The 25,139-nt window shown below is 43.4% G+C and overlaps 1 protein-coding gene across 1 annotated transcript in view; it reads left to right on the top strand.

Annotated features, from left to right (window-relative positions):
* The window catches only part of DYNC2H1 (dynein cytoplasmic 2 heavy chain 1), a 423,384-nt gene that overhangs the window by 204,950 nt on the left and 193,295 nt on the right, over positions 1-25,139 (top strand). Inside the window, 4 exon segments of the mRNA XM_075066411.1 lie at positions 3,959-4,036; positions 4,913-5,049; positions 5,388-5,412; positions 19,689-19,743. Coding sequence (XP_074922512.1) covers positions 3,959-4,036; positions 4,913-5,049; positions 5,388-5,412; positions 19,689-19,743 — 295 coding nt within the window.

Genomic DNA, 25,139 nt, shown 5'->3' with positions numbered 1-25,139 from the left:
CACATCTTTCCTGAAACGTGGAGTCCAAAACTGGACACAGTACTCCAGATGAGGCACCACTACTGCTGAGTAGAGTGGCATAATTACCTCCCATGTCTTACATACAACACTCCTATTACTACACCCCAGAATGATATTAGCCTTTTTTACAACTGCTTCACATTTTTGGCTTTTAGTAAATATGTGATCCACTATAACCCCCAGAACTTTTTCAGCAAGACTAATGCCTAGCCAGTTGTCCCCCATGTTGTAGTTGGGCATTTTATTTTTCTTCCCTACATGTAGTACTTTGCATTTGTCTTTATTGAATCTCATCATATTGATTTCAGACCAATTCTCCAATTTGTCAAGGTCATTTTGAATTCTCATTTGTTCTCCAAAGTCCCTGCAACCTCCCCACGCTTGGTGTCCTCCACAAATTTTATAAACATATTCCTCTCCATTATTCATGTTATTACTGAAAATCTTTAAAAGTATCAGATCCAGAACAGACCCCTACAGGACCCCACTAGATATGTCCTACCAGTTTGACAGCGAACCATTGAGAACTGTTCTTTGAGTATAAGCTTTATGCCAGTTATCCGCCTACTTTATAATATTTTCATCTATACCACATTTCACTAGTTTGGTTATGAAAATGTCATGTGGGACTATGTCAAAAGCCTTATTAAAATCAAGATCTATCACATTGACTGCTTCCCTCCTATCCACTAGGCTAGTATAGGATTGACACAGGATATTCCATGAGTTGAGATAAACATAAAGAGAACCAGAGCATTTCCTGCACAAGAAAGACTTAACAAAACAAAGGCACTGATGTCTGGGGTGTTATGGAACGCAGTATCCTTCATCCATATTTACCTGCTGCTCTTTGGTCATTTAACTTCAAACATTGTTCGTGGACAAGACTGCACAGGAGAGAGTTTTGGGGATTCCTCTTAAAAACCTGGAGCCATTCCAAAATTTGAGATTTAGAGGAAAATAAAGATAACATCCAGCATATCAGTGAGTGGAAACAGGATGGTATGGTAGCATTCTTACTGCAAAATCTTGAATCCAAAACCCTGACCACAGATGCCAGTCGTCCGGGATGGGGATTGCACAGGGGACAACATCCTGGAACTTGGTCAATGTTGGAAGGACTCTAGAGTATCAACTTCCTAGAGATGGCCAGCATGGCTCATTGGACTTCCAGGAGCCCCTGAGAAAGGAGCACTTTCTTGTTCCATGAGACATCATGATGATCATGGAATATATAAATCAGGAATAGGGCAGAAGAAGTGCAAATCTAAATGCCAAACAATAACTTCTTTCTTGAGCAGAAGGTCACCTAGCCTAATAATAGCGCTCAGTATAAAAAGGGCACATGAAGATACAAGAGGACTAGGTAAGCTTTCAGGAGATAGATAGTCCAAAAACCTAAATATCTGGTTCTAAAGCTGTTATCCAGGGAGCTAGGCCATCACTAAGCATTTCTATTTGTGTTCAGTCAAAACACAAAAAAAACACAATGATTTTCTTCATCCAAGATCACTGTAAATAGACAGTTTCACTAACAGCTGAATTTACTTGTTTATGCTTCCCCCCTTCTACTACTAGGACGAGTTTTATGGAAGATTAAAAAAAGAAGGGGGGGATTGCAACTGTTGTTGTCCTAAAATCAGCCAAGAAGTCTATGGTACTTGGACCTAGTGAAGCTGTCATAAAGTGTCTCCACTCCATCTGCTATGTTATAGCCTTCTACTTCATCCTAATCCAGACTGAGAGACATATTGACTATTTAATGATGGGTACTAAACAAGGTAATTGATTCCTCCAAAATAATAGTGTTTCATAGCTTCATAGAAATTTTCTATCCCTTTGGCCTGTGCAAGAATTTGGACAGTGTTCTCTCATTGATGTCAAGATAGTCAAACCCAAGAAAACAAGCGTTATAGCTCTTCTGGAATTGTACAGAATGACCTACTGTGAGACATCCCACCATTATTGCTTATGACCCAACACTAAATAGCATATTGCACAAGGGCTCATCTAAATCTCTGGTAGATCATCCAGCAATAATAAATGTCCTTGTGCAGCATCTGTCCAAACCAAAAGTCCTGTCTTCTCTATCTGGGATCTGTCCAGAGGGCTAAAGTCTGTCAGAACCAAATATTTCAAACTGATAGCTTCTAATTCCATGCTTCCTGGTTACAAGCACAACAGTCAGAAATGTCTCCAAAATGTATGCTGTGAAAATGCACTGGCCCATAAAGAGAAGATTCTTTCAACTTCAAAATCATCTGTCACAAGGATAAACTTTGTTCTCCATACATTACTAGGGATTATTTTTCCTTTGGTCTGCCCAAAGTGAAGCTCATCTTCCTGGATGTGGAAAGAGACAGTAAGATGGAATTTACTTAAACATCGTCTTTTATTGATTTCCTTTCAGTAGAAGTGCTTGGGTCTGCAGGCTTCTAAATACTTAATAGCCAGGTAGATCATGCTGTGAAGTACGGACGCTTACATGGTTGCACAGAAACTAGTCCAAAAAGGGAGCAGAGTCCATTCAGCACACTCTGTGGTGCTATGGTGAGCAGAAAGTGTGTGTGTCACCCCAGAGGAAATATCATCCATGATATTCTGATCATCTATGAACAGCTTTGTTGAGTACTACAGTCCTGACTTTCATTCCTCTGGGAAAAAAATCCTTTGGCAGCTAATTGCTCCAAATGGTGTTCTGTGATAGGCTGGGTCTTTATTTGGATTATACTCATGCAGCTTTAGAGTCTCTTCCCCTTTAGGAGTCCCTTTCCCTGTTTGGGAACTTTATTCTACTCTTTCTGGGTCCTTCTCCTGTTTAAGGGGGCATTCTATAAGGTACCTTATAAAAGTCTCATGGGCAGCAGAGTCTTGTCAGCTGTTTTCCACTCTGTCATCCTATAGCAAGGGCCAGCTACTCCTGAGGCACAGCAGCTTTCTTCTTGGTTGCCGTACCTTCCTGTGACAAGCATCTTTTTTTAAAGCTTGCTTTCTCCAGTTGGAGTAGGCTCTGCAGGTGTGCCTATCTGGTAACAGCTGAGCACAGAGGAGTTTGTTAGCCTTCTCCTGATTGATATGGGGGTCATATCATTACATTGTCATGTAATGATATGCAGATTCTCTGCAGCTTGAGGTCTTCAAACCACAATTTTGAGGACTTCAATAACTCAGTCATGAGTTAGGGGTTGTTATAAAAGTGGATGGGTAGGGTTCTGTGGCCTGCTTTGTGCAGGAGGTCAGACTAGATGATCATATTGGTCCCTTCTGACCTACGAGTCTATGAGTCTGTGAGTCTAATGGTACTCCATTACATGGTCATCTATATGACATTCGAGAAATCCTGTTACTGTATATTATTTGCTTTTCCATCCTTATTCTTTTTCTTATTTTCTAATTTATTTTATTTTATTTTAATTATATTTTGCTGCTTTGTATACATCAGATGTCTTAGAGAAAGGTCAGGATCCAGACTAGAACATTTCTAACCAGATTGTTTCCTTTCTCAGTATGATATCTCCTGCAGTCAGCCCTAAATTGAGATAAATCCTGTGGGTTCTTCTATAGTGGCCTTCTAAGGATCCATGTGTGTCATTAATATGTTTCAGTGAGGCAATAAAACATTATTTTAAAGTTTATTTTAATGTATTAATAAGTATCTAGATTTCAGCATTTTAGAAGTACTCATCTGCTGTGAAGATGGAAGGGGGAGGACTAAATCTAGTCAAGTCTGAGGTGCCTCTTGTATGTAATAACTTTATAAAATAGCAGTAATAAACATTGTTACGCTATTCATAAATGTATCAATAGAACACCATTGAAAGATTCCTGTAAAGGATGTTGCCAGTGTTTTCATATCTGTTTTCATTTTGAAACTTTAGTTATTAAACAACTTGTAGGTTTGAATTTTACAGATATATCGCTTACTTTGTTTTATAAGGATTCACAAAGAGGTATCCGTGACCAAATTCCATCTTGGATAGAACAGGAACGAACTCGGGCAGTATCATCCCTGAAGGTATTGTCTATGTGATGATTTAAACTCAATTTGAAATGATATTGATTTATTCGGAAGTATTAATATGGAGTTGAAAATAATCTAAATATTTACCAACATGACTACAGTTTTAGTTGTTTTAAACTGTATTCAGAATTAGTTAAGAACTATTTATTGCCTCTTCCAAAAAACACAGTCTAATATGTACCCAGTTGAAATAACCATTATGGGAAGTAGAAAAATTACTTAGCATTTTGACATACAAATTTCTAGAATGCAAGACCGTATTTTCATAAGTAGCCTAAAAATTAGTATCCACAATTTTACATGCATAAATTGGGTAGCATTTAGAGGCCTGTTTGAGGTCTCTAGTGGTCAAATTGGGTAGCTTCATATTAATTTGAAGTCCCAACGTTTTCTTGGACTGATTTCTCTTACGACAGTCTATGTTCCCCTGCTGAAAGGAGTGAAATAAAAGTAACAATTTCTGAAGTGCTGATCTAAGGCTACTCTCCTACTGCAGAAAGCTCACCAGCAAGAAGAGAAGGGCTGAGAGTTCATGAGGGAGAGAAATTAACTAGCTGCAGAGCACTAGAACTGTGATACTTCAATGTTGGTTGTTTTTCACTTCTCCTCTCCGTAGGGACTAAAAGCAACTGGGGGAGGGGGGTTGGGGTTATGGGACATTTGGGTCAGAGAACAGTTGATGCATTGAGTGAAATAAATTAGCCATGTGTGATAGATAGGACTGAGGTGGGATGGAGGAAGGGGAAGGAACAAAAAAGATTTTAAAAAAAGAGAATAAAAATATTACAGAGAACATGTCAGGCTGGCTATAAGTTGTTGCTATTTTTTTTGTTTGTTTTTACATTTAAATGTGCACTATTTGCTTTGTAGATCTCTCTCCCAGCTCTATATCAGACACTCTGCTTTGAAGATGCAGATCTGTGGCGTACATTCTCTCAGAGTTCTACATGTGAACAAGATTTTCCATCCATTATTGCAAAGAATATTACCCTGTTTCAACAGGTAATATTTTAATACTGAATTTTGAAAATACTTCTGTTCTCTGTGTTGAAACTCAATTTTACTTCATGATTAAGAAATTAGACTCTGATCATAGTTTAAGAATAATTATTGACTTAAATTATGTTGTCTTTAATGGAAGCTTGATAAGTTTAGCTAATTAAAATGTATTAATTTATTTTTAATATCCATTACCATTTTACCAAGGTCTTTAATGTATATGTTGGTGGGTTGGTACTCAAACAGAGTATCTGTTTTAGGATAGGAGATTGTTCATTTAAAACATATCAGTTTCATTCTCCAGACAGGTGATACTCCCCTTTCCTTGTCACTGGTCTTATTGCACTATTTCTCAGCCTGTCAAGCCAGATATTGTTAAATTACCCCAACATTAAACATGAAACCCCCTACATTCATGCAACTTCAAGATTGCAAGTTAAGCACTGAAAGGTCAGGAAATGCAACAGTTAAGGTTGAACATGCAACATGAACTCGACGCTTTTTTGCACAAACATCTTTATTTATCCCTCACATTAGGGAGGCAATTTGATCCAGAGAATAGGAGTGTGGAAATCACAGTCAGGAGAATTGGGTTTTAGTCCTAAATCTGTCATTGCTTCACAATGTCATCTGTCTCTTAACTGTCTAACCTTCAAGTTTTCCTCGTACAATTGAGACTTTTTCACCTGCAAAAGTTCTTTGAAGTATGATAAGAAAAATCCCCGTAAGTGCTAAATATTATAATGCTGCTGTCATTATTAGTTTTCAGATGATAAAATAGGATTATATATAACTTTTTCTACAACCTCATATAGAGTTTTTTATGTATCTGCAATAACATACCATCATATTATAATGTACACACAGAAGAGACAGAGTTAACATTGCATTAATTTTTACTTTGATTTTTGCTTTTCTAGAGTTTTAAATGTTTAATATTTTATTTTAATATTGTATTGAAATAGGGGGTTTTTTGGGTGGGAAGTTGCATTTAGTTTCCAAAGATTTTTAAAGTGTGAGAAGAGAGGAAATTATTCACTTCTAGCATTACAATAACAGATATAATCTGGCAAAAGTCAGATGATGCTTTATCAACATTATTGATAAAGTGTGCACTTCTAGATTTACCAGGTAGCAGCTGAACAAAGGTTTGCTAAAGTGTTTGTTAGCAGTGTGTATTATTTATTTTCATAACTTCCAATGGGTCTATTCTCGTAGGTGCACAGGTATATGATAAATGCCTCCTGCCCTATAGAAGGTCCTCCCGCCCCCTTTCATCATCTCTCCCCACCCCCACTGCATTATGTTTTTAAAATATTTTTTGTGGCTTAGGTCTGAAGGTTTAATGTTTTAAAATAGCAGAGCTCAATGCTGTGAGATGCTGAGCACTGCCAATAAGTTTCTGAACACATACTAAGAGTGACAAGTACCCAAAGTAAGCTTTCTGGTCGATGGTGTTGGGGTGGACTTGTAGAGGGATAAGGAATCAGATAGTTATGTGTGATCCTAGCATGAAAATAAAGGGCTTAGCAACTATTTTAGCCTAAAGAAAGGTACACCACTTCCCAATCTATGATAACTCCTTAGACAAAGTTAGCCACTATGGAGATCACAGTCAGCTGTAACCCTCTGCAAAGAACATACAGGTCACATTCCACACCTCAGCAGTTGCAGATACCCCAAATGTACAAAACCTACTTGGCTGCCTGTTGGGTCCCATGTTATTTGTATTGTGGTAGTGTCTGGAGGTGGAGGCTCAAATAGATATTGGGGTCACATTGTGGTAAATGTTATACAGACATATCGAAGGACATGGCCCTTGCCCTGGGGAGCTTGTCAGTACACTAATGTGCATGACTTCTCTGTGTAAAGTATGTTGAGAATATTTTCAAGAGCCAGTGCCATCCCTCTCACCCAGACCAGGGTACAGAAGTCCACACACAGGAATCTTGTGTGCCTTAGAAATATACAGGCAGCATATAACACAAATGAAAATAGAAAACTTGATTACAGTGGATTTTCTACATTTAATTCCTCTAAGTTGTCCTGCCACCAGATGTTGCTATGTGCAGTAAACAACAGAAACTGGATTAGCAGGAATGACAAAGGCCTCTCACCTCTCAAAACCCTGGTTGGGTACTTCTGACAAATTAAAGATTCTGCAATTAGTGCCAGAGCGCACAAATCACACAGCCTTCCCTGGATATCTCAATGAATTCATCTGTAAAAAAACAGCCAAGTATCTAGCACAAAAAAAAAAAAAAAGAGAGAGAGAGAGAAAAAGAAGGAGACTTTTTAACAACAATCATCAGAAATTAGGAATAAACTATAAACAAACCATTTTACAAAAGCTCTTATCTGAATAACATGCTTCACTCTATAATATGCAGAACAATAGTTCATATGTCCCCAATGTGTCTTCATCACAGTTTCTAGAGGATTAAAAAAAAACCTAAAAAAAAAAACCCGTCAAACACCAGTATGATGAGCGTAAAGGGTGTCTTTGTCTTTTAGAAGGCAGTGAAAATGTATCCCAACAGTGATGGGAGGAAACACCGGCACAGAATTATTTAAGTCCCACTCAGAGGTTAGCTTCTTCCATGATGTACCCTTTAAGAAGTAGTGTACCCTGCAGTTAGACACCTGCAGGTGTCTACACTGCAGTTAGACACCTGCAGCTGGCGTGTGCCAGCTCACTGAGGCTCACAGGGCTCAGGCTAAGGAGATGTTTAATGGTGGTGTACATATTCGGCCTCGGGCTACAGTCTGAACTCTGGGACCCTTCCACCTCAGTGAAACAGCCCTTTAGCTTGAGCCCCATGAGCCTGGGACAGCTGGTACAGGCCAGCTGCAAGTGTTTAATTGCAGTGTAGATATATCCTTAGAGCGGAGGTTCTCAAACTTTTCTTATTGTGTACCCCCTTCCAGATCTACCAGCTGCCTGCTTACCCCCTTCCAGTTTTACCAATTGTCTGTGTATCCCTACTTTTCTCATCACTGATACTTTGTGTGTTCTTCTTAATACTGGCAGTCTTTAGCCATCTGTCTATATTTCACTGTTACGTGCAAGTGTAGTTATAGTGTGACATACAACTGGAAAAAAAAAACACAACCCCCTGACTAAGTTTTGAGCTCAGCAAAACTGGATAGTTGCTGGGCAACTGAACCTGTGCTGTATGGTGACTGGAGTTGAGGGCTCTGTACATCGGTGTCTCTGTGTATCTGTGTTCTCATTAATACATTACTACATCTTGAAGTAAATTAACTACCATATTTTATATAACACATTCTCACAGTTTTAAAGTGTTGTCTGAACAGCCTATTATGAAAATGCAATAAATTAAATCATAAATAAAATCCACCATTGCACAATTTTTCCTAGGTACCTCTCTCCGAGATGTCTCATGTACACCACATACCACAGTTTAGGAATCCTTGGGGTACATGTAACAGTGAGGTCTGGCCCTTTCAAGGCCAGGGGCTCTAATGAACAGCTGTCTCTGTTCCGGAGGGAATCAGCTGACTAGCTAAACTGCACCCACTGATTGGACCTGATTTCTAGCCGGAAGATATAAATGAGGGCCCCAACTCCACTGGAGGGTGGCGGGGGGGAGTCAGAGGAGGCAGAGACAAGGAGAAAGCTGCAAGGAGATTCCGTGGGCTTCCATAGGCTGGTGTGGTTCAGACAATTTAATTACCAAATCCAGAGGGCTCCTCCATCTCAGCCAAGAATAAGACTATTGCTTTAGTTATTGTTCTGCATTTCCTTTGGTTTGTGTTGGAGAATAAACAGAGCCCTGAGGAAAGGGACTATAAACTGAATTGGGCATGGCTGACTGTATGTCCCAGAGCCACCAGGGTACAGAACTTTAAAGCATACGTTGTGCAGGAAGCTACCTGTGAAAGATCCTATGAAGATAGTTAGTAGAGAAGGCTCAGATCCTCAAAGGTATTTAGGCTTCTAACTTCCATTGATATCATTGGAAGTTAGGAACCTAAAACACGTGTGGGCTGAATTGTTATGTATCAGAGCCTAACTGAGAGAGACAAGGGGAGGACGTTAATCAACTATATGTGCTTTTGGGGGTTTGTTGGTAATAAAAACATTTGTGTAATTTAGAGGTTCATAGTTAGAGTAGCTCAGGATAAAGAGATTACAGGTGCTATTTATCTTAAAACCAAGCAGAGATGCTTTCAAAATTGATTATTTTAGTATAAAAACACATTCAGAACAGGCACATTAGTATAACACTTACAAAGTCAGTGCTGACTAACATACATAGCTTTATATCTGTTGAAAATTTACCCAACAGATTAGGTGTGCTCTACTAAATTCCAGCTGCAGGAAATGATGGTATAAGGTAATGATATTAGTTTGTTTTTCATGACATCACATAGTTCTTCAAGTAATGTCCCTATGGATGCTCCAATTCAGGAGTCTCTGTATCCATTTCAGGTGCACATGCACCCCATCCATTTGATTGGAGATTTTTTATAGTAGTGCCCATTTGGCCTACACCTCCTCATGCCCTGTGCCAAGGATATATATGGTTATGTGGGCGACCTGTCCTCAGTTCCTTTTCAGCTTCCTTGGCTTGAGACAGAGTATCTACCGTTAAGTTGCCTTCTAGTCTAGTTTAGTTGTTTATTAGTATGTAGTTTAATTCAGTATAGTCTTTTGATACTTTTCTTTTATTTGGAAGATATTTATTTTATTTCTCTTATTTTTCCCCTTTTTCCTAATTTCCTTCCAGACGGTGCTGTTTTTCTCCCTTGCAGGGGTATGCCTACATCACTGGATTCAAGCATTGCCTTACTTGCTGGGATGCTATAACTGTCAGCTGTATTAGCTGTCTGGGACACCCCCCTTTGGGGGTCGTTTGTGTGCTCCAGGCTGACGGTACTAGTTACAGTTTGGGATAGAGAGTCCAAAGGCCGCTTTGCTCAGTGGCTATGATTCCGGATAGTGCTGAGACTGGGAGGGTGGTATGAGAACCTGGGCTCACCCTACTCCACCGGGTTCCAGTCCAGGGTCCTTTGAAACAGTGGCCCTCACACAGGGCTCAGGGCCTGATACCCCTAATCACTCTCCCTGGGTCATTTCCTACCCTGTTTCAGTCCCTCCAGCTTCATAGAGTTGGATTTGGGGTGCCTGTTGCATTCCCCTCTGATCTATCTCTTGAGTCTCTTCCGCTGGCCCAAGCTCCCCCTCAGCTCTCACAGTGATTGGAGTTCCTTGGCTTGGCTATGAGGCTCTGTCCTGGCAGTGTGGAGCTTTGATGGCTTTCCGGCAGGAAGCTGATTCACCTGATTACTTTTCTCCACAGTTGGCCCAGACTGAACTGAGTCACTACTTTAAAATGCTCTCTCAGGTTGGAGCATGCCCAGCAGAGGTGAAGAGGTGTGGTTTCTTGAGCCTAGAATAACTGTTTGTGGAGAATTGGCAAGCTCCTTCAAACACACACAGACATTCCTCAAAAAATTAATTTTTGTGCAGCCCTCGAAAACAGGGCCAGGAAAAATCAAGAGATCAGACTGAAACTCCTAATCATGGAGTGTTCTCTTTAACTTGCCTTTGATCCAGGTCAGGGGACTTGGCGTATACATCAGCCTCCAAGTGAGTTTAATGTCCTGTCTACCTTAGAATCAGAGAAAATTAGGGTTGGAAGAGACCTCAGGAGGTCATTTAGTTCAGCCCCCTGCTCAAAGCAGGACCAATCCCAACTAAATCATCCCAGCCAGGGCTTTATCAAGCCGGGCCTTAAAAATCTCTAAGGATGGAGATTCCATCACCTCCCTTGGTAACCCATTCCAGCGCTTCACCACCCTCCTAGTGAAACAGTTTTTCCTCATATGCAACTTAGAGCTCCCTCAGTGTAACTTGAGACCATTGCTCCTTGTTCTGTCATTTGCCAACATTGAGAACAGTCTAGCTCCATCCTCTTTGGAACCCCCCTTCAGGTAATTGAAGACTGCTATCAAATCCCCCCTCACTCTTCTCTTCTGCAGACTAAATAAGCCCAGTTTCCTCAGCCTTTCCTTATAATTCATGTGCCCCAGCCCCCTGATCATTTTCATTGCCCTCCGCTGGACTCTCTCCTATTTGTCCACATCATTTCTCTAGTGATGGGCCCAAAACAGGACACAATACTCCAGATGGGGCCTCACCAGTGCTAAATAGAGGGGAATAATCACTTCCTTCTATCTGCTGGCAGTGCTCCTACTCATGCAGCCCAATATGCCCTTAGCCTTCTGGCAACAAGGGAACACTGTTGACTCATATCCAGCTTCTCATCCACTGTGATCCCCAGGTCCTTTTCTGCAGAACTGCTGCTTAGCCAGTCTGTCCCCAGCCTGTAAGCAGTGCATGGGATTCTTCCATCCTAAGTGAAGGATCTGCACTTGTCCTTGTTGAACCTGATCTGATTTCTTTTGGCCCAATCCTCTAATTTGTCTAGGTCACTCTAGACCCTATCCCTACCCTCTAGCATATCTACCTCTCCCCCCAGCTTAGTGTCATCCATGAGCTTGCTGAGGGTGCAATCCATCCCATCATCCAGATCATTAATGAAGATGTTGAACAAAACCAGCCCCAGGACGACCAACCTGGGGCACTCTGCTTGATACCAACTTTCAACTAGATCACTGAGCCGTTGATCACTCTACATTCAGCCTGACGATCTAGCCAGCTTTCTATCCACCTTATAGTCCATTCGTCGAATCCATACTTCTTTAACTTCCTGTCAAGAATACTGTGGGAGACCATATCAAAAGCTTTGCTAAAGTCGAGGTATATTACGTCCACTGCTTTCCCCATATCCACAGAGTCAGTTGTTTCATCATAGAAGGCAATCAGGTTGGTCAGGCATGATTTGCCCTTGGTGAATCCGTGTTGACTGTTCCTGACCACCTTCCTCTTCTCCAAGTGCTTCAGAATGGATTTCTTGAAGACTTGCTCCATGATTTTTCAAGGGATTGAGGTGAGGCTGACCTGTCTGTAGTTCCCCAGATTCTCCTTCTTCCCTTTTTCAAAGATGGGCACTATATTTGCCTTTTTCCAATCATCTGGGACGTCCCCCGATTGCCACGAGTTTTCAAAGATAATGGCCAATGGCTCTGCAATCACATCAGCCAAACTCCCTCAGCATCCTTGGATGCATTGCATCTGACTCCATGGACTTGTGCATGTCCAGCTTTTCTAAATAGTCATTAACCTATTCTTTCACCACTGAGGGCTGCTCACCTCCCCATACTGTGCTGCTCAGTGCATCAGTCTGGGAGCTGACCTTGGTATCACATTCTCCCAGCCCTTCAAAGGAATAATCATCAGAAGGTACTGGGAAGGTTTCTAAGAACAGGAGTTCTAGTTCTCCTTACACAGAGCCTGTTCTGAAGAAGTCTCAATCTCCACTAAAACTGACCATTTCTGAGCTCTCAGGTCCCTTGTTGGGTATCATTGGGGTTCCAGGTTCCTCTGGTACTGAGACTGGCTCCAAAATCCTGAGTTTATCTAGGAGCCACGACTCCAAGCATGCTTTGGTGCCTAAACCACCTTCAATTCTGTCTGAGCATGATCGAGGCCGCAAGGAGAAACACTCCACTATGAGCAAGGCCACGGCGACTTATACAACCTTTTGTACCTAGACGTATGACTCCCTCAATATCATAGAAGTCTAAGGATTCCATATTAGACCCTCTTCAAGGCAGTCTGCATTGGTACCAAAGACCACAAGGGGCTAAGTGAAACAGATTCCTTTCTGTCTTCTTTGACTCATCTGGTTCCGCAGGAGTTTAGATGCTCCGAAGATAGGTACGTCTCCAATTAATCAGAGTCTCCCCTTCTAAAAGTACCAAGTGCCTCTCAATACCAAGGTTGTCATGGTCACTGGAACTATAGATCTCTCCAGTACAGCGTGATTCCCCAGCACTTGCCATTCCACATCTCCCTTCTCAAGACATCAATTCATGCTCTCCACCACAATTTCAGAATTTTTTACCTCAAGGCTTGATTACTTCATGGTTCTTGAGATTACAAACTTCCTGTTCAGTTTACCTTCAGAAATGGAAGAGTCTACCACTGATTTGTCCTCTGGCATCTTTTGTCCATCCACTCTTTCCCCTCATCTTGACTATCTGTTAGAATTACCAGATGACTTTAATTGGAGTACAGTTGGCAGCTTTCAAGGCCTGTCATTCTTCCATTGAGGGGTTTTTGGTGTTTGCTCACCCCACAATGATCAGATGCATTAAAGGATTGAGGATTCTTTGGGATTTAAACTTTGTTCTTAAGTGCCTTATGAAACCTCCCTTTGAACTGATGGCCACCTGTTCACTTCTTCACCTATCAATTAAAAAGACTTCTTGGTGGCCTTCACTTCTGCCTGAAAAGTTGGGGAAATGAGGGCTTTAATGGCAGACCCTCCCTATACAATTCTTTTTCAAAGGCAAATTTTCATTATGATTGCATCCTACGTTTTTACCCAAAGTATTGTCTGAAGTTCACTTTAATCAAGTTATTCAGCTCTCAGTTTTCCCCCCAAAGCCACACCATACCAGGGAGGAGGGAGCTTTCCATACATTGGAAATCAGGAGGACATTAGCCTTCTATTTAGATGGAACAAAATCATTTAGAGCATCTCCCAGACTGTTATTTCAATTTCTGAGAAATATAAAGGGGCTGCAATCTCCACCCAAAGACTTCTGAGGTGGATTTCTAGTTGTATAACTTCTTGTTATGAATCTTCTGATGTACAACCTCCTCCTAGCGTGCTATCTCATTCCACGAGATCTCTGTTCATCTCTATAGCACTGCTTAAACATGTTGTCATTGTTGAGATCTGCAAGGTGGCTACTTAGTCCTCAAATCATATCTTTTCCAAGCGTTGTGCATTGGTTAACTCTTCTAAATCAGATACTGTCCTCAGGACTGCAGTATTGTCTTCAGTACTGGACTTGCCTCAGAAGCCACCTCCTTCTGCTGAGAATATTGCTTGGAAATCACCCGAAGGGGAGCATCTAGAGGGAAACCAATCAAAGAACAAACAGAAGTTACTCACCTTATCAGGGCCGGCTCTAACTTTTTTGCTGCACCAAGCAAAAAAAAAAAAAAGAGCGCTGCCCCCACTGTAACCCCCCGCACGAGCCCCACGCCACCGACCCCCCCGTGCCACGCCACCGAAGCCTCTGCCAGCCTGAGCGTTGTGCTGCTGAAGCCCCCACCCTCCCCAGCGCGCATCGCCGAACCCCCTGTCCGCCTGAGTGCTGTGCCGCCAAAACCCCTGAGTGCTGTGCTGCGCAAGCCTCCGCCCCTCCTGAGTGCTGCGCCGTGCAAATCTCACCCCTCCTGAGCGCTGCACCGCCGAAGCCCCCCCCGAATGCCATGCCACCGAATTTCTCCCCTGAGTACCCTGATGTCCCGCCCCAAGGTGCCACCCCAAGCACGTGCTTGGTCAGCTGGTGCCTGGAGCCGGCCCTGCACCTTATGCAGTAAATATAGTTGTTTGAGATATGTCCCTATGAGTGCTCCATTACCAGCCCTACTTCCTTTCTGCTTTGGAATTTCCTGTGTGGGACTTTGTCGTTGAAAAAAAACTGAGGGCAGTTTGCCCACATAGCTCTATATATCCTTGGTACAGGGCATGAAGAGGTGTTGGGTGCCTATGTGGGCTGAACAGACACTGCTGTGATGGGCTGGATCAGAGAAGCCCCCTGGGAGCTGCCACCCATTGTTCCAGGACTACTTATACCCCTGCTTTCCCTGCCAGCTTGAGACCCCAGCACCCTGTCTTGTTGAGCTATACTCTCCCGTCTGCTCCAACAAAGACCCAGGGTCTGAATTACTTGCCCCAAAGCTGCAGGTTTACCTGAAAACAGCTAACAGTGTCTTTAACACTTGGATGCCTGATGGTTAGCTCAGTGGTTTGAGCATTGGCTTTCTAAACCCAAGGTTGTGGGTTCAGTCCTCGAGGGGGCCACTTAGAGATCTGGGACAAAAAATCTGTCTGGGGATTAGTCCTGCTTTGAGCAGGGGGTTGGACTAGATGACCTCCTGAGGTCCCTTCCAACCCTGATATTCTATGTCCAACTCCCAATGGGTTATAAATCCATTTTACCCTATATAAAGCTTATACAGGGTAAACTCATAAATTGTTCACCCTCTGTAACACTGATAGAGAGAGATGCACAGTTGTTTGCTCCCCCAGGTATTAATACATACTCTGAGTTAATTAATAAGTAAAAAGTGATTTTATTAAATACAGAAAGTAGGATTAATGTTTCCAAGTAGGTAACCAGACAGAACATAAGAGTCACAACAAATGAATAAAATGCACAAATCTATTCTGATCAAACTGATAACAGAACAGGCTCACCCCGACAGAGCTTCAGCAATTTTCCCGGCAAACTGGACACCTTCCAAGCCTGGGCACAATTCTTTCCCCTGGTACAGCGCTGTTTCCAGCTCAGGTGTAGCTAAAGATCTCATGATGGCTCCTCTCTCTCTTTGTTCTAGTTCCACCCCTTATATATCTTTTGCATAAGGGGGGAAGCTTTTTGTCCTCTGGGTCCCCACCCCTCCTCTCAATGGAAAAACACCAGATTAAAGATGAATTCCAGTTCAAGGTGACATGATCTCATTTCTTCAAGACTTCACTGGCAAGTGGGCAATGTGTAGAAACACACCATCTCAGGACAATTGTCCTGTTAATGGAGTCATCAAGTTTCCAAACCACCATTAATGGCCCACACTTTGTAAATTACAATAGCCCCAGTTATATTTCATAATTTCTAGCTATGATTCAAGTGTGGTACATTTATACAAACAGGATGATCACACTCAGTATATAAGCTGTAATGATAACCTTACAAGAGACATTTTGCATGGGGCATATTCCACTTACATTATATCATTCATTAACATATTTTTATAAAACGATATAGACTGCAACGTCACAACTGCTACAAAAATTCTCTGATCAGAGGCACAGGGGACACATGTGCACCTGATATGGGCGCAGCCCTAGAGACATGCATGTAGAAGAAATCCAGTATTGCACAAGATGAATAACCCTGCATGCTAAACTCTGCTAAGAAATCAAAGGACAGTAAGATTCTAATGTTAGAAGCTAAGAAGACATCTTTTCAGGTGGAAATCAGCAGAAGTAAGGATAATCTTGGAGTTTGTCACTCTAGCTACCCACCATAAATGCACTCTTCTTACTGACAAGCAGTCCAGCTTTCAGGTGTGTAATAGGGTTCATTATCACATACTAAGTGCCTCCTCGTGACCGCATCGGGGGAATAGCTCTGCCCAGTTTGACATCCCTTGTCATAGTATACTTTCCTCAATTGAACCTTAGAGTCCAAAAATGAGGACTAGCATGAAATCCTCTAAGCTTAATTACCACTAAGATTTGATATGCTGCCAACCAATCAGACTCTGATGCCCGATAAACTTGCTCCCCAAAACCTTCCTGGGGACCCCCAAGAACCCAGACCCCCGGATCTAATACAAGGAAGTAAACTCTTTCCCCACTAGTGCCTCTGCTAGGCTTCCTCCCTGGTTACCTAGAAAACACTATGGGATTCAACTCCGTGAATCTAAAACAGAGGCTTTCCACCTCATCACCAGAGCAATACAGAATGTAAGCTTCATGAATCTATAAACAAAGGGATTCCCCTTTCTCCCCTCCCTTCTTCTCTCCCTGGTAAGTACAGACCAAATTCCCTTGAGCTCAACTGGGGAAAAAATCAACAGGTCTTAAAAAAAGCAAAACTTTTAATAAAATAAAATGAAAGAAAAAAGTACAAGTTGTCTCTGTAATCTAGATGATAAATATTACAGGGTCTTTTAGCTTATAAGACAATAAGAAAAAAGCTTTCTCAGCAGAAAATACAATTTAAAATACTTTCAGCCAAATAACACATTAAACCTACAGCCAGATACACCGTTGCAAAATACAAAAATAATCAAAAGCGACTATAACCACCTTTTTACTCAATACTCACTATTCTGAATATATAAGAGACTGTAGCAGGGAGATTGGCAAGAAACCTGGTTGCACCTCTAGTCCCCTTCCAGGACTCAGAGAGAACAAAGCAAAGCCCCAAAACCACAAACAAAAGCTTCCCTCCACGGAGATTTGAAAATATCTTGTTTCCTGATTGGTCTTCTGGTCAGGTGTGAAAGAGACATTAACCCTTAGCTATCTGTTTATGACACCCCTTCCCATATTTTGTTCACGCTCCAGAGTTGCCGTGCTTCTTTGTGACTCAGGATGCTCCCTCTTTGTGGCTTGGCCCTCTAGCCAGCTCATTATAGTTTTCCCTTCCACAAAAGTCTCATTGGACTGGGTATGATTCCCAGTCCTCCAAATCATGACTATGCCCCTTATCCGGTGGCAGGTAGGAACCCTGGGCCCTGCCCTCTACTTCAAGTTCCAGCCCAGGGACCCTCAAATCAGCAACTAAGGTATGCACAGTCCCAAGCCTTGCTGTCATTTCCCTGGATGTTTTCCTACTATGTCTCTATGTGGCTTTTGCTCCACTACCCTGCTAGGTAAACCCTTCATTGAGGGCCAGGATCCCAGGGCTTCTACTGGCTCCCTGGATTTCTTCCTTTCCCTCTCTAAGCCCAGAGAGTGACTGAAGGCTTCCACACTGCAGCCCATTCTGTTGTTGCTTCTTGGCCTTATACTAGCCCCGTTTGCATATGCCTAGCTGGGCTCCATTCTCAATGAAAGCTTGTGTATCAACCCTAATTCCCTCTCAGATGTGTCCTCACAGGTTACTTACTTACTCTTGCACCTGTTAAGCCTCTCTGGGCTAATGTGGGGTGAGTACTCCATCACAAGGGAGAATTTAGGTGGTCCATAGTGCTTCTGTGACTGTCTACACAGGGATGAATTGCACCCAAAAGGAACAGTTATGTTAGCTGTTTATATTTCAATTGGAATAGTTTTACTTGATCATTTATAATTATATACCAAAGTTGACAAACTCATTCTGGAAAAAAACATTTAAAATTGTCAAGTATCAGAGGGGTAGCCGTGTTAGTCTGGATCTGTAAAAGCAGCAGAGAATCCTTTGGCACCTTATAGACTAACAGATGTTTTGGAGCGTGAGCTTTCGTGGGTGAATACCCCCACTTCAATCAAGAATGCAGGAAGTGGAAATTTCCAGGGCAGGTAAGTAATGCTTAGCAAGCAAGCTAGAGATAAACGAGGTTAGTTCCATCAGGGAGGAATGGGCCCTGTTCTAAGCACAAGGTGTGAAAACCAAGGAGGAAACTGGTTCTGTAATGTGGCAAGCCATCAAAATCTTGTTTAGTCCAGAGCTGATGGTGTCAAATTTGCAGATGAATGAAGCTCAGCAGTTTTCTTTGAAGTCTGGTCCTGAGTTTTTGTGCTGCAGAGGCCACCTAAGGTCTGCTATAGTGGTCCAGGAGGTAAGTGCTCTCCGACAGGTTTGGTATTGCCATTCCTGATATCTGAATGTGTTCCATTTATCCTTCCATAGTGACTGTCCAGTTGGCGAGTACATAGCAAGGGCATTGCGCATACGATGGCGTATATTAATGGTGGACGGCGTAGGTGAATGAACCAGTGAGTATGGCTGACTCGTTAGGTCTGTGAGGGTCGCTGGGTGTAGATATGTGGGCAGAGTTGCATCGAGAGTTTTTGCGATGGATGGTGCCTGAGTAGAGTTACTATGGTACGGTGTGCATTGCGGTGAAATACATTTCAGGTGGCAGGTGTGTCTGTGGGCAGATGGCCTCCACCACAACTGCCAACTTGAAATCTACCAGCAAACTGCGCCCGTACCATAGTACTCTACCTCAGGCACCAATCCATGCAACAAACCTCGATGCCAGCTGCCCCACATATCTACACCAGCGACACCATCATAGACTAACCAGATCAGCCATACCATCACTGGTTATTCACCTGCACGTCCACCAATGTAATATACGCCATGTATGCCAGCAATCCCTCGCTATGTACATGGCCAAACTGGACAGTCCATGCTACGGAAAAGGATAAAATGGACACAAATCAGATATCAGGAATGGCAATATCAAAACCTGTAGAGAGCATTCAACCTCCCTGTCACACTATAGCAGACCTTAGGTGGCCATCCTGCAGCAAAAAAACTTCAGGACCAGACTTCAAAGAGAAACTGCTGAGCTTCAGTTCATCTGCAAATTTGACACCATCACTCTGGACTAACAAAGATTGTGATGGCTGCTCAATACAAACCAGTTTCCCCCTTGCTTTTTCACACTTGCTGCTACAACAGGGCCCATCCCCGATGGAACTAACCTCGTTATCTCTAGCTTGCTTGCTAGCAATAATATACCTGCCCCTGGAAATTTCCACTACTGCAATCTGACGAAGTGGTATTCACCCACGAAAGCTCACGCTCCAAAACGTCTGTTAGTCTATAAGGTGCCAAAGGGATTCTCTGCTGCATTTAAATTGTGTATATTTAAGAAAGAGCTTCTTCTCCTCCCAAAAGTGTTTTTTTTTTTAAATGTGATTATTGTAGACCTGCTGTTCAGTTTAGAATGTTGCTAGGTACGGCTCTTCTAATATAGCTTGACTCTTACTGAATATACTTTATCTAAGTCCTGTGGTCCAGCGTCAGCAACAGATGTCAGAGTTCAATGCCCTTTTTTGCATGTAAAGTCCCCGCTAATTTGATGGGTTTTGGGTAGCATGTCTTTTTCTGCAGTATAAAAAGTGCTCTTCTGTATTTACATGTTGTAATCGTGATGTCTAATCTTAAGAGCGGACAATAGGATTTGGGTTTGCTACTGCTCTAGTATATATTGGTGGCAAATGCTGGTAACGTTCCGGTCGCGCTTCTCTCTCTGGGGTATGTGCAGAAATTGCCGGTACTGTTCCTGGTGGGGGTCTCGCGCTTCGCTTCTCTGGGGACGTTCAGTGGCGATATGCTCCTGTCGAAGCCAGTTCTTATCACCCCCTAGTGCCTTGGATGAGGAGTGGAGGGAGGACCTGGGTCCCGCCCTGTCAGATACAGGTAGTACCGTACCAGGTCCCACACCCAGGGCCCTGTGGTTGTGGTGAAAACCACTTGACATAGCTGGTTTCTCTTCCCAGCCTGGGGGTTTAACTTTTCCCCCTCATAACCGTCAGACTTTGAAGGCTTCTCTTTTTCCGGCCACGTTATACACTTTGAGCCTCATTTCTGTCCCACGATCATGTTTTAAATCCTGGTATCTTGTCTTACCTCCTACAATCTAATAAGAATACACCACAGCTATGGGTGCCCACTACTAGGTGTTTCTTCTGTGCTTTTCTTTTATTGTCTTGCGGGGCGGCTTTGCAAGTATTAATCCACCGGATGCAATTTCGTCTCCCTCCAAAAACCTCAAAATTTTTTTTATCTCCTCTGGAACAACATAACTACCCCTCCCTTCTGCAATCTGCACTCTGCTCCAATCCAACTTCCCCTTCCGTCAACACCACACCCGCTGTCTGAGGAAGCAGGGAGTATTATATCCCACGACTGGAGTCAGATTTGAGGTCTATAACTGAATCAGGTCTCTAATATGGAGTCCAGTGCCTAGATGGCCACAGCTGTTCTAGTTAATCTAAAGCAAACCTTCCTCCCTTGGCAGGGAATAAGGCCCCATGCTAACACTCTTATGCTGCCCTCTGGCCATGCTGTATCACAATATTTATTTATCCTGCTCATCTTTACTATTACTGTACTTCTACAGTTTCTTTGGAGAGGAAGAGAGCTGATTTTTTGTCAGTTTCATTCTGCAGTATTTTCCTGTAGCTTTAATTTTCCAGAACTGTGTGATGTAGCTAGGACAACCTAAGGTTTAGGTTTAGACCAGGCCTCAATTAAGTCGGAATCTGAGACGTATCAGAGTAATTTTTTGTGACATATGAAACTCAGCAAATTCATAGCCTTGCAACACTGCTCACTCAAGATTTGCTTTAGGGGTCTGACGACCAGTCAAGGTATATACACAGAAGAGGAATTATTATTGAGGCTGCCATGCTAGGCACTATATATTTCTGAAAGTCACTGCTCAATGATCCCTCTCCCCAGCCTAAGGGGAGGATCTACAGGATGTCAAAACCCAACTGAGTTCAGGGGACAACTAATAAAAGAACAGGGACAGGAGTATGGTCAGAGGGACAAAAGAAGGGAGCCTGATGGGGACACTGAGCAAAGAACCCTGGACAGTGCCCACTGCTCCTCGAAGGGGTCAAGGGAGCCAGTGGATGCCGCCCAGAGGAACTCTGCCTGGATACATGAACGGACAGAGGATCAGAAACAATCCCCACAGTCACAGGAGTCTCCATGGGCCAACCTCGTCTCCCTGGTTTTGTAGATGGCCGTTTTAGCCAGGGCTAGGAGGAGGTTGACCAGGAGGTCCTGTGACTTTGTGGGGTCACGGATAGGGAGTGCATAGAGAAGGAGGTGAGGGGAAAAGTACAGCCAGAAATGCAACAGTATGTTCGTGAGGAGCCGGTATAGGGGCTGCAACCTGATGCACTCTAAGTAAATGTGCACCAGGGTCTCCCTTGCGCCGCGGAAGGGACAGATGTCTGGGATAGGGGTAAACTGCTCCAAATACACGCCCGTGCTCATGGCCCCATGAAGGAGCCACCAGCTGATATCCCCAGCGGGCCTCGGGACCAGGGTGGAGTATAGGCTGGCCCACCGGGACTCCTCACCCTCCAGAGGTGGCAGGAGGTCCCGCCACTTTGTGTCGGGGCGGGACATGAGGGTGAGGAAGTGAAGAGTGTGGAGCACGAGCATGTATAGATGTTTCCTTGGCGCGGTTTGGAAGTGGACCGGCTGCAGATCGTGCAGTTGGCTTACGGAGAAGGGGCAGGGGGCCGGTTGGGTCCATGGGGCAGGGGTCCGATGAAAAGGTCCGGAGGGCCCAGGGTGGAGGGTGGGCGGGGCCGTGTCCTCGTGCAGGAACCGGTCGAGGTAGGCCCAAGCAGCGGACAGCAAAGCGGCCTTCATCTCCTGTAGTACGCGCCGGGGAGTACAAGGCCTGAAGAGCCCCATACGCCGAGCGAATGTCAGAGGATCCAGCCAGTCTCCCTGGTCGTAATCCAGGAGGTCTCCGACCCTGGTAACTTCTGCCAGGACCAACCTCTGGCGCACCACGGGGGACTCCGCCACCTGCACCCGGAGCTTGGGGGTTGTGTAGCGGAGGCTCTGCGAGGAGATCTGCCCCCTTGAAAGTCAGTGTAGTGGGGCAATTGCCCCGCTCCTGAAAAGAGTAGGCTGCTTGGGTGTGGCTGCAGCTTTGACCGCTTTGCCAATCAGGCCACAGCTGGCCCTGATAAAAGGGCTGAGGGTGGAGCTGGGTCAGTCTCTCTCTCTCTCTCTCTCTCTCTCTCTCTCAAGAGAGAGAGAAGGACCTAGCTGCCTGAAGGAGCAAGCGTACCTGAAGCGGAGCAGTGCTGGGGAAGGCCAAAGGAGCTAGAGAGCTCCAGCCTGGCAACTCCCAGGCTGAGGACTTGGTTAAGGCCTAAGAACGTACTGGGGCTCCAGAGGTGCAGCCTGGGGCTAGGCAGAGGCAGCTGGTCTGACCCCCTCGCCAGTGATGTGTGGCCTTTACAGGTTGCAGTTTGCCCTAATGAGAAGGGGCTAGATGATGACTGGTAATAGCCACTGAGGCAAGGTGGGGGTAAAGGGTTGGGGGTTCCCCTAGGAGGGAGATCCAGAGTGGGGGACTCAAAGGCAGAGGCATGACATGACTGAAATAGTGCTCCAGTATTTTTGTAGATTGGCATTTTGCATGGATTGGTAGTCAGCAGTTTGGAATGTCAGTCCAGTAGCTGTTGAGCCATATCTAAAAAATACAGCAATGCCCTTCACTGTTTTCTGAGTTTCTGTGAAAGGCCTAGCTATTGCCTATTAATATACGTCAACAACAGCTTGTTTCAACCTGTAACATTTTAGATTATGAAGAACAACTTGACATAGTTAGTATACTGCAAAGGTCCCGTATTTTGTCAAAAATTAGCATTCTTCTTCTCTGTGTGTATAATGTCTTATCCGCTACACAGTTATGTCTCAGTTCTTTATGCCAGCCCTGGATTTGCAGGAATATGTTCTTGTCTTTTGAGTTTGGTAAAACTCATCATTGTGGCTTTCGCCAGTATTTTAACAATTTTCATTTTGTTTATTGACCCAGAACTTGAATTTGCTTAGATTTAGTGGGCCAAATTTTGACTAAAAGATGCAATAGTGATGTCTGAAAAAACGTTTTAATGATCTTGTAAGTCTATTTGCAGGTACAAATGCTGTTTTTGTTTTTTCACTCTTATGACCATTTGGCCTTATATTCTTTAGCATGCTAAACAGTTTAGACTAGACATTGGCTTGCATAAGAGTTGAAAACTCTTAATTCCTTGCTTATATATCATATTCTTTTGAGAAAGTTATAATTATCATTCTTTTTTAGCATTTTTCATGTCAAAATGTGAAATATCAACTTCTTATTAATACTACTTCTTATGTGTAAGAATAAGTATTAATAATAAGTCTCCAGTTTAGAGATTGACTGACTGGGTTAAGCATGCCCACAAAGGTCACAGAAATGGCTAATAAGCCAAAGACCGTAGTGCCTTCCAGACTCCTCTCATATAAGCTTGAAAACTCAGTTGCAGCCTACATCTGCCACTTCTTTGCCATTGTGAACAATTATTCACATTAGCTATGCTATGAGCATGGGAATTTAGGCCTCATGTTTGTTGCGGTTTTTATTGTGGCATTATTATTTTTCTTTGTCTTGCTTCCTCTCTGTGGAGATTAGTCATTCAGTCGAATCCTGCTCCAAGAGAGCAAACGATGCCAGTATCTTTAATTGGAGGGTATTAGCCTACACTGTCAGAGGTCACTACTGGCCAAGTAATGTCCATCATGACAGTGAATAGACAGGCTGAAGCCAGCTTCCCAGTGAAAGTATTTGTGTATGTTGGCAGAAGTGCCCAGTGTGGTTCTTGGCATTAGTAGAGCAATGTCCACCAGAGACCAGGACAAAAATCAGACCTCAACTATGACCCAGTGTTATCCATCCTGAGCCTGATACTGCTGTAAATTTGAATCTGCTGCCTCCACCCTGGTAACTCAGATTTGGGTGTGCAGTTCTTCATGCTGACAAACCGGTGCTCATGCAGGGATGGGCATTCTGATGCTGAAATTCCATCTGCATTTAAGAACGGCCATACTGGGTCAAACCAAAGGTCCATCAAGCCTAGTATCTTGTCCTCTGACAGTGGCCAATGGCAGGTGCCCCAAAGGCAATGAACAGACAGGTTATGATCAAGTGATCCATAGCCTGTCACCCAATCCCAGCTTCTGGCAAACTAGGGACTAGAGCCTAGGGACATCATTCCTGCCCATAGTTGCTAATAGACATTGATGGACCAATCTTCCATGAATCTATCTAGCTCCCTTTTGAACCCTATTATAGTATTGGCCTTCACAACACCCTCTGGCAAGGAGTTCCAGAGGTTGACAGTGCATTGCGTGAAAAATACTTTCTTTTGTTTTATTTTAAACCTGCTACCTCTTAATTTCATTTGGTGACCTCTTCTTCTTGTATTGTGAGAAGGAGTAAATAACACTCTATCATATCCCCCCTTAGTCACCTCTTTTCCAAACTGAAAAGTCCCAGTCGTATTAATCTCTCCTCATACGGAAGCCATCATCTGCAAATTTTGCCACCTCACTGTTTACCCCTTTTACCAGATCATTTATGAATGTGTTAAATAGGACTGGGCCCATACAGATCCCTGGGGGACACTACTACTTACCTGTCTCCATTCTCAAAACTGACCAATTATTCATAAAATCATAAACTTTAAGGTCAGAAGGGACCATTGTGATCATCTAGTCTGACCTTCTGCACAATGCAGGCCACAGAATCTCACCCACCCACTCCTGTAACAACAAACCTCTAATCTATGTTTGAGCTATTGAAGCCCTCAAATTGTGGTTTAAAGAGTTAAAGGTGCAGAGAGTGCTCAAGCAAGTGACCCGTGCCCCACATTGCAGAGGAAGGCGAAAAAACCCCAGGGCCTCTGCCAATCTG

Source organism: Chelonoidis abingdonii, chromosome 1 (genome assembly GCF_003597395.2).
Source record: "Chelonoidis abingdonii isolate Lonesome George chromosome 1, CheloAbing_2.0, whole genome shotgun sequence".
Lineage (NCBI taxonomy): Eukaryota > Metazoa > Chordata > Testudines > Testudinidae > Chelonoidis > Chelonoidis abingdonii.
Note: the sequence above shows the minus strand (reverse complement) of the source record. Positions and strands in the feature narration are given on the sequence as shown.